The sequence below is a fragment of the Arachis hypogaea genome, chromosome 17 (assembly GCF_003086295.3).
Source record: "Arachis hypogaea cultivar Tifrunner chromosome 17, arahy.Tifrunner.gnm2.J5K5, whole genome shotgun sequence".
Classification (NCBI taxonomy): Eukaryota; Viridiplantae; Streptophyta; class Magnoliopsida; order Fabales; family Fabaceae; genus Arachis; species Arachis hypogaea.
The window spans coordinates 1,281,359-1,294,778 of NC_092052.1; the positions used below are offsets into that span (position 1 = coordinate 1,281,359).

Below are 13,420 nucleotides of genomic sequence, written 5' to 3' on the forward strand. Positions count from 1 at the left end.
AAACATACACCTAAAACAGAAACTTGAATTGTAAGGTAAAATTGTGGCCAAGAAGATCTTATTTTATCATTATATTCAAAAACCAATAAACCTAAAAAAAACAGAAGTAAGTTGGGTGAAAAACTGAAAACATCTAGAACACTTTCTTACTTGTATATCTAATAAGATTATATTTGAATATCTCTAGTTATTCTAGCCAGCTCTAACTGGCATACCAATACACTATGCACAATTAATGTGAACCATGCAAGTATTCATCTAGTTAGAAGATTCATCTGAAACTGCATTCTTAAGTCTTGTTAAAAACCTCCCTTGAACACATGATGATCTTCCCCTGAGGCTTCACCAAAGGGTCTAATTTCCTTGAGCATTGCAAGAGTGTCCTTCATTGTAGGACGTTCATAAGGTTTGTTGCTGATACATAAAAATGACACTGCCAAAGTTTGAAGCATCTCATGGTGCACAGTAGGGTCATTTATTCTCCCTCTAAGATTTGTGTCAATGATCTCAAATGGTTCTCCTTTGTTAGCCAAGTGGTTCTTGACCCAAAGAACCAAGTTTGCACCCTCAGGAAGAGTTGGATCCAAAGGGTGCCTTCCTGTGAGGATCTCAAGTAACACCACTCCGAAACTGTAAACATCACTTTTCTCAGTGATACACTGCATCAATGCATGCTCTGTGAATATAACAAAAACAATACTAATTAGTACTAATCAAGATTTAAAGGGATTATCTAAGTGCTGAAAATGTTCATCAAATAGTTAATTGTTTAAAAGTTTGTAATTAAGTCTCTATACTATGAATGAAAAAAGTATAAGTTACCTGGAGCCATGTATCCATAGGAACCAGTAAGGTAGTGTCTTTGAACTGGCTTGTCAGCATTTTCAGCTACAATTCTTGCATGACCAAAGTCAGCAAGATAAGGATGATAGCCATGGCCTAGTAACACATTCATAGCTTTTACATCTCCATGAATTATAGGAGGCACACAATCATGGTGCAAACATGCCAGTGCATGAGCCAAGCCTAACACAATATCATATCTGGTTTTCCATTCTGCTTTCCCTTTTCCTGAACCGTGAAGCAATGAACTCAGGCTTCCATTAGGGAGGTACTCATAGAACAGCAGATTCATGCTCTTGTTCTTGTCGGATCCAGAACCAAGAAGCTTGATGATGTTCTTGTGTCTGATTGAACCTAGTATCTTAATCTCTGAACTGAATGCTCCATTGGACTCTGATGATGATGTCCACATCTTCTTAACTGCTAGTGTTTCACCATTTCGAGTCTCTACCTTGTACACAACACCAGAGCTTCCAGTTCCAATCACATTGGCTGATATCAGATTCTTGACAATGTCATCAATAGAGAATGAGAATTCAGACTTCTGGTACAAATTTATCTCCCAATTTTCACTTTTCATGAGTGATTTGTTGGCCATATAAGCACGAATCAAGAAACTGATTGTGAAGAGTGCTACTCCTGCACTTGTGATCAAGAGAATGCACATTATGATCTTCATAGCTAATCTTGCATGAACTTTGTGTGTAGCAGCACCAGCAATGAAGAGACCATCATTTGAAGTGATATCACTGATTGGAATCTTCCTGAAGAATGGAGTGTTAGGCAATTCACCAGAGAAATGATTGAAGGAAACATTCAAGGAAACAAGATTTTGAAGCTCAGAAAAAGCATCTAATTTCCCTGAGAGCTTGTTGTGTGAAAGATCAAGCACTCCAAGTTTGCTAAGGCCAGAGAATTCTGCTGGAATTTCACCATAAAACTGGTTATAGCTGAGATTGAGGCCGATTTCGAGCGAAGGAATTTGACCAATTTCCTTTGGAATTTCACCTGAAAAGCCATTGCCTCCCAAGTCTAGAAGTTGCAGCTTAGAACAAGAAGCAATCTCTGAAGGGATTCTTCCACTGAGAAGATTCTTTCCCAAGTTGACTTTTGTTAATTCAGTTAGTGAACCAATGGAATGGTTTAGTTCACCTTCTAGCCTATTATCTGAGAAATCAATGAATTGCAGGCTTGTTGGAAGCATATATGGAACTGAACCTGTGAGACTATTGGAATGAAGATCAAGAAACTCGAGTTTTTGGCATCTGTGAAGGTCTTGAGGAATCTCCCCTACAAGATGGTTGCTTCCAAGATCAAGAAAGTTCAGATTCTTCAAGTTGGTAATCTCAGATGCAATAGTTCCTGAAAATTTGTTCTGGTTCAACCTCAACCTGTATAAACTTGTGCAGTTACCAATATCAGGTGGAATAAGGCCTGAGAATTCATTGGAAAGAAGCAGCAGCTTTGAGAGGTTCTTTAATCCGAATAGTTGTTTCGGTATTGGACCAATCAAACTGTTGTATGAAAGATCAAGCTCCTGAAGATCTTTGCAATCTGAAAGACTATCTGGAATTGTTCCAGTTAGCTTGTTCTTCCATGCAAAGAACAGAGTCAAGCTTCTCAAGTTGCCAATAAGAGAAGGAATCTCCCCAGAAATAGCATTGTTGTCAACTTCAATCTGATACAGAGAAGTGCAGTTTGAGATTTCTTCAGGTATAGTACCTGAAATCTGGTTAACACTGAGTTGAAGAACTTGAAGATTTGATAGCTTTCCGAAACTCTTTGGTATGCTACCTGTGAGAAGATTCAGTGACAAATCTATGGCATTGAGTTCTGTGCAGCTTCCAAGACTTTGAGGAATTGTTCCAACTATATTGTTCTGCCACAAGAGTAGATTCTGAAGCTTGCTGAGTTTTCCAATTTGAGTTGGAATTGAACCAGAAATAGAGTTCTGGTACAAGTAAAGACTCTGCAACTCACTGCAGTTCACAATCCCTTCAGGAATAGAACCTGACAATAGTGTTGTGTAAATTGCAATGGTTTGAAGCCTTTTCAGCATCCCTATTGATGCCGGAATACTGCCGGAAATGCCGGTTTCGGCTAGGCCTAAGATCATCAAGTTAGTGCAGTTTCCAATCTCAAATGGAAGCTCTCCCTTGAGATTTTTGTTCCCTCCAGCTCTGAACACTTGAAGCTTTCTCAAATAGCCAATGCTCTTTGGAACTTCACCACTCAATTTGTTATCAAAGAGTGTCAAGTTCACAAGGCTTGATAAGTTTCCAATATTCAATGGAATCTTTCCTTCAAGAGAGTTATCATGGAGTCCTAAACTCTCAAGTTTTCTTAGCTTGCAAATCTCTTCTGGTATTTCACCAAAGAGAGAATTTCTACTAAGATCAATTGAGATGAGTTCTTGATAGTCTCCAAACTCTCTTGGGATTCTTCCTGTGATGTTGGTTGATGAGAGGACAAGAATCTTCAAGGACTTAAGAGATTGAAGATTTGAAGGCAATGAACCTTGCAAGTTCACTGAGTTCAAGTTTATCTCTATGACTTCATTTTCTGAGTTGCATTTCACACCAAACCAGTTATTGCATGGTGTTTGGTTTGAAGGGTCCCAAGATGCTAATAATGCATCTTTAGAACTACCATTCAAACTTTTCTTCCATGCCAAAAGGGCTTTGCCTTGTTCATCAAGAGAGTAACAACATGAAAAGAAGAAAAGAGAGTTTATTGAGAGAATCAATGTTATGGAAGAGATAATTTTGGAAGAAAGTGAGAGGTTTCTTAAGCTTCTAGACATTGCTAAGAGATGATGAGAAGTGATGATACTTTTGTTTATGGAAGAATAGCATAAGCTTTAAACTCAAGAGCTATAGCTTATGTTTTTTTGTAAGAGGTTTTCTTTGAAGTGATAAATGCATAGTCATAAGTAGGATGGTATTTATAGAAGTAAGATATGATATTTTTTATTTAGAGAAAATGACAAATAGGTCCTGACCTTTTGTCCTGCGGACATTTTCGTCCCTGACAATTGAAAAATATTTTTAAGTCCATGACTTTCACAAAACTTGGACGGATCAGTCCCTGACGGAGGCATTTGGACGGATCAGTCCCTGACAGAGACATTTGAACGGAGGGACTGATCCGTCCAAGTTTTGTGAAGGTCAGGAACTTAAAAGTATTTTTTAATGGTCAGGAACGAAAATGTCCGCGGAACAAAAGGTTAGGTACCTATTTATCCTTTTCTCTTTTATTTATTTATTTATTTATTTATTTATTTATTATTATTATTATTATTATTATTGTTTAAACATGCCAAGTAGTGGGTTGAAATTTGATGGAATTTGCTGCAGTCTGAGTGTAATTCCAATCTGATGTGTTAGTAGTCTCCATTAACTAGTGTTTCATTGTCAGAGAAGAAAAATGGTGGAACTGAAAATCATGTTAAGATTTTCTCTTTTTTTTTTGCTCCCCACGTGGGCACTAGTGCATAATCATTTTCATTAGAATTGTAAGAGAGTTTTAAACTATGAGCAATGCTAGGGCCAGCAATTTTTGTGATTAGCCATCAACTAGCCATCAATGATGATTTGATGGTGTGAGATTGGTGTGAGATTTCATTCAATGGCTCACCTTTCTCTGCTGGTTACATGCTGGCTAAAATTCAATAAAACTGCTGGTCCCCTAGACTTTTCCTTAAACTATTATCTAATTAATTACTTAACAATTGGGTTCAATACATAATGGGATATTTAAGTAAAACTGTTTTAATAACCAATTTATACACTAAATACTTTTTATATTGTATAAAAATATTATTATTATTAATTAATTATGTATTTAGAATATTTTTTAATTAATAAAATAAAAAATATATGTTGGTTACTAAAACATCCTAGTATAAAAATAATGTTTATTATAAAAAATATATGCCTGACGAAATTGGAACTTTTTTATACTAACAAAGGTTGGCAGGAAAACATGGAATAGTAGTTAAGTAGAACTTTATTTAGGAATAATTAAATATATATTAAAAATAATTAATTTGTTCGAGTAATTAATTTACTCTTTCGTTTAAATAAATGTTCAAAATTTGAATATTATCAACTTATTATTAATCAATAACAAACTCTTAAATAAAACTTAAGTTTAACGAATTAGTCCTTAGTCATATATATATATATAACACTTTTTTATTTTTTTTAGTGAATAATAATTGACATGATTATTTTAGGGATAGTGATATATAGGTTGTTAAATCAAGAAAATAATTTCTATCTAATTAGTTATGGCCCATTTGGGTGTGGTCCATGCATCTCTTTAATTTTTTATGTGGTTGCAATTTGATGGAAACCATTGATGTGGTGGTTGCAACATTGCTAGTATCTCTACCCTAAATAGTTTCTGTACTTTAATCTGCTTCCTTACTTATTTGGATCAGATTCTTAATATTGCAATGATGAGGACCTGTATGTTTGTTTCCAATGTTAAAATCCATAATAGTTATCAATAGTTATTGTTAGATAATTTATTTAAGTTATGGAGGATTTTTACTATAATAAATTAATAATTCACTAATTTTATTGATATTTACTAGTAAATTGAAGCAATAAGTACTTTTTTTTAGTCCATGATCTTTAATTCAAATTATAGTAAGTATAAAGAATCGACTAATAAAATTGTCTCTAAAAAAATATGAATTTAAAATAAAAAAATTTAATTATTTTGTTAGTCTTTATAATTTTATTAAATTTATAATTAAATTCTTATATTTTGTTTAATTATTAAGTCTCTACATTAGTTTATATTTTATAATTAATTCATTCTTAGTGTAAAAGATATTAGAGTTAATTTAATTTTTTTTTGTAAATGAATATATCCAAATTAAAAACTTAATTAAATTTTTTACCACATATTTTTTGAAAAAATATTCCGTTAATTTTAATATTTTTGACATGAAAATGACTTAATTACAAAACTAAAAGTATTTTAGAGATCTAATTGAAAAAAAATATATAAAAAATTAATTATAAACTTGATAAAACTATAAAGATCAATAGAGTAATTAAACCTTACAAAAATTCGCTAATTCTCTCTAAGAAACAAAATGTACATTCATTTTTTTTATAATTAAAACTTAATAATAAGGAGGATTACAGTCAGATTTTGGTTTATCTACGCTATATATAATCTATATATTTATACTTTTATATTTTATATATAATGGAAATAAGAAAAAGGTTGGTGTGCAATTATTTTTTTTAAAATATTTCTCATAATATATAATCTACAAAAAATACTCCCTTTTTTTGTTATATCAAAGACTTAAACTCAAAACCTTTTAAATTATAAATAACTCATAATATATAATTCTAAGCGTATTAATACACTACTATATATAAAAGGAGTGCATATGATGATGGTGGTGGAGATCAGAAGTGAAGTGCACATGGAGATGAAGATGTAAGGAGGGAAAAAATGGGTTTTATAATTAATATTTGCAGGATTATTTAGTCATAAATGTATGGTGGTCTTTGATATGATGGTATTGAGTGGAAGGGACAATATTATTATTGCAGTTGCTTCAACTATTAATTTGGAATTATCTACTGCTTAGAATAACTTGCAAAAAGCAAAAAAGGTTCTCTGTTTAACATATATATATATATATATATATATATATATATATATATATATTGAATGAAAGTGGTCATCATGAGTCATAAGTTTTGAACAAGAAAATAATGAGATTAACAAATTAAAATACTTTCTTAATTCATGTTATGAAAGTAAAAGGCATAGTTTTGTGACATATGGTTATGTTAGATTTCAAATTTGGAAGTTAGATACCATTTTCTTCTTTTTGAATAAGGTATCCTTTATGATATATTTAAATTTTAGATATAGAATTTAAGTGTGAAAAAACAATTTATTGAATAAATCAAACAGTAGAAATCATTAACTTCTAATGAAAAAATTTGTGAATAAAGATATTCTTAATATTTACCTTTAATGTCTAAAGGAAATGATTTGAACTATACACAAATTATAAAATAATACAAATAATCAAGTAGTTGGTTAATTTGTTCATTTTGTTGTAGTATCATATCATGAGAAGAGATTAAGACCCTTCTTCTTATCCTGTGACTTTTGAGCTTGTTTTGATTGATGGAACACTAGAAATGTAATAACCAATTACTGATAAATGGAATAAAGTGATACTTTTAATTAGATTGTAGATATAAGAATTAGCTATTTTAATATATGATAGTTTTAGTTATTTTATTAGTGAATTTAATTGAAAAAAATGTTTTTTAGTCATATATATATAGCAGTAATTAAAATTATCAATAATATATACTTGAATATAAATTTATATTTTTTTTGTTGTTTATGATATTTTTCAGCTCAATAGGGCAATGAGTCAATAACTAATTCATTTCGGTTCTGAACTTTATATAAGAGTTTGCCGTTAGTCAATGAATTACTATATGCACAAGACGAAATTTAAATTCTCGACACATATTTAAGCAGACGAATAAACTGACTACTCGACCAACTGAGTTGGATGTAAATCTATATAAGATTATATAACAACTAACCTTTCCCCAGGGTGCTCAAATTTAGGGCACCATTTTTCTCCACCTGCCATATATATCAATGAATCTTGATGATTACCCTTTGATTTGATTTAAGATCTCACTCCATATATCTAGCTTGATATTTCATGATAATGTTTTCTGTATATTATGAATCTTGCATGATCTTATATATTTTTAGAATCTTTTCCAATTATATATCCAATCTACTAGCTACCTCATTTAGAAGATAGATGAAAAATTTCATCTACATCCACACTATACTATTCACCTTCAATCATAAAAATACAATGTAAACATGCATAGGACATGCATGCTCATGATGCATGCATTTAATTTTGGATTCAATGAATTTGACTATATATAGTTACATTCCATCTAATTTTATGGTCTAGAAATAGCTACGTAGCCTATTATATATGGAGTCACTTAGATAAAAACGTTTAAAACGTCATTTTTTAAAGATGTTTTTCAGTAATTAAAATTTAATATATATAATCAATTAAATTATGTTATTTTTATCAAAATTAGGTTAGATAAATTGATTTAACAAAAAAAATGGTGAATCAAATCTTGAACTGGTCTAAATTAATATTATTTTTATAAAAAATGACTAGAATATCCTTATTATAGAGAAGGATTAAAATACTCTTATTATATATATATATATATATTTTAAAAATTCTAAATCCTAACCTACGATAGAAAAATAAAGAACTAAAATTTAGGATTTTTAAAATTAATATATATAATAGAAGTATTTTAGTTATTTTCTATAATATGGTATTGTAGTCATTTTCTATAAAAAATAATATTAATTTAGACCAGTTCAAAATTTGATTCACTATTTTTTGATCAAATCAATTTGTTTAACCTAATTTTAACAAAAATAACATGATTTAATTAATTATATGTATTAAATTTTAATTATTAAAAAATATCTTTATAAAAAAACGTTTTTAGCATCTTTATCTAAGTGACTCCCATTATATATTCTTGGTCTTAATAAACCTTTTCTAACTACTTTTGCCAAGATAGCAAATTATATATGGTGCATGGATATAATTAAGAGTTTAATTTGAAAACAAATTTTTTAGTTAATATTAGTTAATTTTAAATTCTAATTTTAAATTCTCAAAAAATGAGGATTAAGAAAATAATTTTACTATTAAAAAGTTGATTGATTGACTAATTAAAAATTGGTCCATACTTATTCTATAATTAATTAGTATAATAACAAAATATGATTAATAGGGAAAAAATAGGAAATATTAATTGAATTTCTTGATAAAAATAACGGTAGATGAATATAATGAATCAAATTTAAGACGATAATAAATATATAAAGGGCCCCTATATATGAGACAAAAGAGATCTATGCTAATTGCTATGTGTGTGGATGGGAATCATATGTAGAATTATTATCCACATTCTTACCCTACCAATTTATTGTAATGTTCTTCTTTTGTAACTCATAATAAAAAGCTTCTTGATCCGGCCCTTGGGACATGCTATGAAATATTGACACATCAAATTTTTAGCATGCATGATGATGTCATTGTTCTTCACAACAATGCAATTGTAGCAATGAAAAACAACAAGCTTCTTTTGGATATATACCAAGGCAAAAAGAACTCAGTGAATATGGTAATAATAAAAGTAAGATTAGACAAAGCATAAAACAAGAAGATATACGGTTTTGTTTCCCATCACTTTATTAATTTCTTCATCTTTAACCAAACACTATAACAAAAGCGACACATAGCGGCGGTTTGAAAAAATTCGCTGCTAAATATTGTCTTTATTACAATCTCAACTAATAACCGCCACTATATATACTGCAGATTGCTGTTTTGTGGTGGTTTTATAAAATTGTCGTAAAATTTCTACCGCTATCTACTGAAATTGTTGTAGTAAAAGTAGTAGTCTTGGATAATCATAGATACACCTCATCTCTCTCTATACAATAAAAGTGTAATTTAATTTTACATATATAGTTATATATATGTGTTTGTAAAACTTTTAAAATAGTATAGGTTGTCGAATTAAGCACTTTTAATAGTGTATAAAATATTAGACAATATTTTTTTATTGTAAAATTATTTTTATTGAATCCTCATTTTTTTTTCAAAAAAAATTAACTGATATTAATCGAAAAAATAATTTACCCTATATATTATTAAACTCATAATTATTCATACAAAAAAAAGTGCAAATTTTCTTGACATAATAGGATTTATGTTAAAGGGTTATCTTATATTATTATCACTTATAAACATTGTTAAATAATAACATTTTTAATAAAAGAATTCATTTCCTATGAATGACAATATTTTTTATATATATGAAGAGCATTTTCTTTCGGACCTAATAATATATAAATAAATAAATAAACTCACTTTGTTGTTGCCTTGTTGGTGGATTTATAGTGATGATTGATGAACACATTACACATAGGGGTGTGCCATGCACGTGATATACAGGTAACAACATTAATTGCTTGATTATTAATTAATAATTTTCTGTAGCACCACTACTCACTAATTAAAAAATATATCTTAATTTAATTTATACATACAAGTGATGTGATGATGATGATGATGCTAATGGAGAACAACAACCTCAGTGAATTGAAGCTTTGCTTATAAGATATCAACAAATAATAAATTCAATATATTTATATATTATTATTCCTTCCATATAATTCCTCCATGATTATTATTTTAACCCTTAATTACTTCCCCTGCTTTGTGTTTGTTAATTACTATAAATACTTATTAGTTGAATGTAGAATCTATGTCGTTACAGTAAATTAAATCAAAACTCACAATTATTATTATTCTATATATATTAATCAGAACAGGATCCAAGGAAAATCCATATTTGACTAATGAAAATGTTATGGTGGTCACAAAATGTGTGAGTGATGACCTCTGAACAAACATTAGTAGAGTAGGGCAATGAATACACACCCTCTATCTATACATATACCTCCAATTACAATAATGAACCTCTAATTAATTAATTCATGATTTTGTCGTTAACTATTTTGATTTAGCACTGAGCCACAACTTAGTGGTGGTATTGATTTTTAGGTTATATACTGTTCATGTCTTCATGACAAGAAAGCGAGTCACTCAAGGTATGTAAAAAGGAAAAGTATATGAACCAACTCCAAATCAACTAAGAATGGAACAACTTAATTAATTATAAATATAGTAATTAGTTTTATTTATTTATGATTTAAAATATTGGTTATTAAATATTTTACCATATTCAAATTAGGAGGAGAAACGTTCAGTATTATTGCAATGTGAATCACGGAAACTAATTCAATTAGCTTTCGTCTCTTCACCATCCTTCCCTCTCCAAATGCCTAAAACATGATAAATCAGAAAATAGATTCAGAATCATTCAATTTATAAATAAAAGAAACATCCTAATGCCTAGCATAAACAACATTCACGTAGAGATTTTGAATTCACTCAAAGGTATTTGGCTGATTTTTGGCTGAAACCATGTTGGTTCTCTAGTATTATTGTATGTAAAAATAGATGTAAGATATAAACATGTACTACTCTCTTTATATATTTATTTTAGGTTTAATTATTTTGTGGATTTTTATAGTTTTACAAAATTTTTAATTAAGTTCTTATATATTTTTTTTAATTGAGTTCTTGCACCAATTTTTATTTTAATTGAGTTTCTATATTTTTTTTATTTGAGTTCCTGCACCAATTTTTTCTTTTTAGTTGGGTCTCTATACAATTAAGCCAATTATTATTAAAAGAGACCTAATTTAAAAAAAAAAAAATTGGTGCAGAGATCCAATTAAAAAAACGTATAGGGCCTAATTAAAAATTTTACAAAACTATAAAGACTAACAGAATAATTAAACCTTTATTTTAAAATATGTTGTTTTAAGAGTTTATTAATTAGTACATTAGTGGTTCAAAAATGTCTAATATATTAAATTATGAATATATCCATCAATTCTTCAACATGAAAAAAATTTAATAATATACCATAGTAATTAATCTGACTAACTAATAACCTGAATTTAATAAAAATTAATCATCAAAAAACGAAAATTTCAGTCAACAATAATAATTCACGAGCAAGATGAAACAATACTTGCAATAAAAATTCCAACGCTCAATTTAGATGTCGTCTACATGAGATATAAGAATTATAAAAAATATAATAAAATAGATATTTCACCTTATATTTATATTTATATAGTATATATATTTTATTAGATACGAGATGAATCTCAAGTAAATTCATACTATGATTTGAATTGAGTATTTTACGACTCAATTATGTCTCAAAAAAAATAATACGTATCCGTAAAGAAGATCGATAATTCGAATCCAATTAAAATATATACTAGACCATAACAATAATAGAGATAACTACTCTTTTATCCAATCTAATTGACTACCTCCACAGCTAATTAATTATGAGTTATGATTGCTTACATTTAATTTTCTCCAATTTTGATGTTGATAGTAGCCTTTTAGTGGTTATGAGATTATATTATACAAACAATTAAGTCTAATCTTCAAAACTAAATCATAGATATTTAGGTGGCGTTTGTTTTAAGGTATTGAGACCGAAGATTGAGAGACTGAGACTCAATATTATGTTTGTTGGTTTAGAGACTGGTATTAAAGTTTTTATCTGTGTCTTTAAAATTTTAGTATTTCAGTACTTTCAAAAAGTGAGAATACAGGAAACTAAAATTTTTAGAGATGGAGACTGAAACTTTAATAACATTTTATACCTAAAATATCCTTATTTCAATTAATTAATTTCAATTTTACTCTTTGTACAAATTAAATTAAAATTTTATTCTTATTTCAATTTCTGTCTCCCATTTTATACCAAACAGAATACTAAAATTTATTTCAATTTTTATCTCTTAATCTATCTCTCAATCTCAGTTTTTCCATCACTGTCTCTCCATCAAACGCTGCCATAATGATATAATTTTGCATTGAGGATGGAGCCTAGAAGGAAAGGAATGGGGTCCTTTATAATTAACAAGTAATTGTGTTACTATCTGAACTTTTGTCCTTAATGCATGGCACACGTGCAATAAAGTCAGCAAAGTTGTGAATTCGATGTACATCAATTGGACTTTTGAATCCCAATAATTAATACACACATTGATCATTGATGGAACCCAACACAAGATTTGTTAATTGACATGCATCATGCATTGTGAATTGAAATTAGAATCATAAATGAATGGCCAAGATCCCAAGATACACTTCCCAAATTCACACGTATGGGATGGACTACTAGTCTTAAGTCTAGATCCTATGATCAATAATATTAATATGACAAAACCTTCTCTATTACAAACAATTAAAGTCTTTGTTTCTTTCTAATTATTTGCCCAGTCTCTTCAAACTTGTCATTGCTTCCATAATCATAGAGATAAGACTAGCTGTATGTGGCTAGGTCGAAAAGAACCAAACCCAATAAATGGTATATTAATTAGGATAAAATTATGTGATTATATTGAGAAAAAAAAATGTTCTGGACACTTGTTCTATATCTTCTGTATAGGCTGCATTTGTTTACAGAGACATGATACTGAAATAGGAATATAGAGACATAAAATTGTGTTTGGCAGAAGAGATATGGACAGAGACAATGTGTTCAGAGACACTTAATTAGTGTATTTTATGTCAATCCTGACAGGAATGACACGAAGACACTACCAAAGGACACAACTTATTTTTTATTTTTTCTTTCATTATTTTTGTTAATTTTTCATAATTGTATTTTTTATTATTATATTTTTCATCTCAAATTTTTTGAATGAAAAAAATGAGAATAAATTAGATTTTCATAATTTGTTCTAGTTTATCACCAAACAGAATACAAGAACATAAAATTTTGTATTTCTATTCATCAGTGTCTTGTCCTGTTCTATTCTCAGTGTCTTGTCATATCCTATTCTC

The 13,420-nt window shown here is 29.0% G+C and overlaps 1 protein-coding gene across 1 annotated transcript; it reads right to left on the reverse strand.

Annotated features, from left to right (window-relative positions):
• Nucleotides 1-41: 41 nt before the first annotated feature.
• Nucleotides 42-3,763, reverse strand: LOC112765636 (uncharacterized). Its single transcript, XM_025811521.3, has 2 exons — nucleotides 823-3,763; nucleotides 42-676 (listed from the first exon to the last, which is right to left on the reverse strand). Exons 1-2 carry the CDS (start codon nucleotides 3,644-3,646, stop codon nucleotides 300-302), a joined length of 3,201 nt encoding a protein of 1,066 aa, XP_025667306.1. The 5' UTR covers nucleotides 3,647-3,763; the 3' UTR covers nucleotides 42-299.
• Nucleotides 3,764-13,420: the final 9,657 nt, after the last annotated feature.

What these genes read in the sequence shown, in the direction of transcription:
- LOC112765636 (XM_025811521.3), bottom strand. Translation starts at nt 3,646, where the DNA reads ATGTCTAGAAGCTTAAGAAACCTCTCACTTTCTTCCAAAATTATCTCT. An exon ending in CTATGGATACATGGCTCCAG is followed by an intron (nt 677 to 822) that starts GTAACTTATACT and finishes TTATATTCACAG; the next exon opens with AGCATGCATTGATGCAGTGT.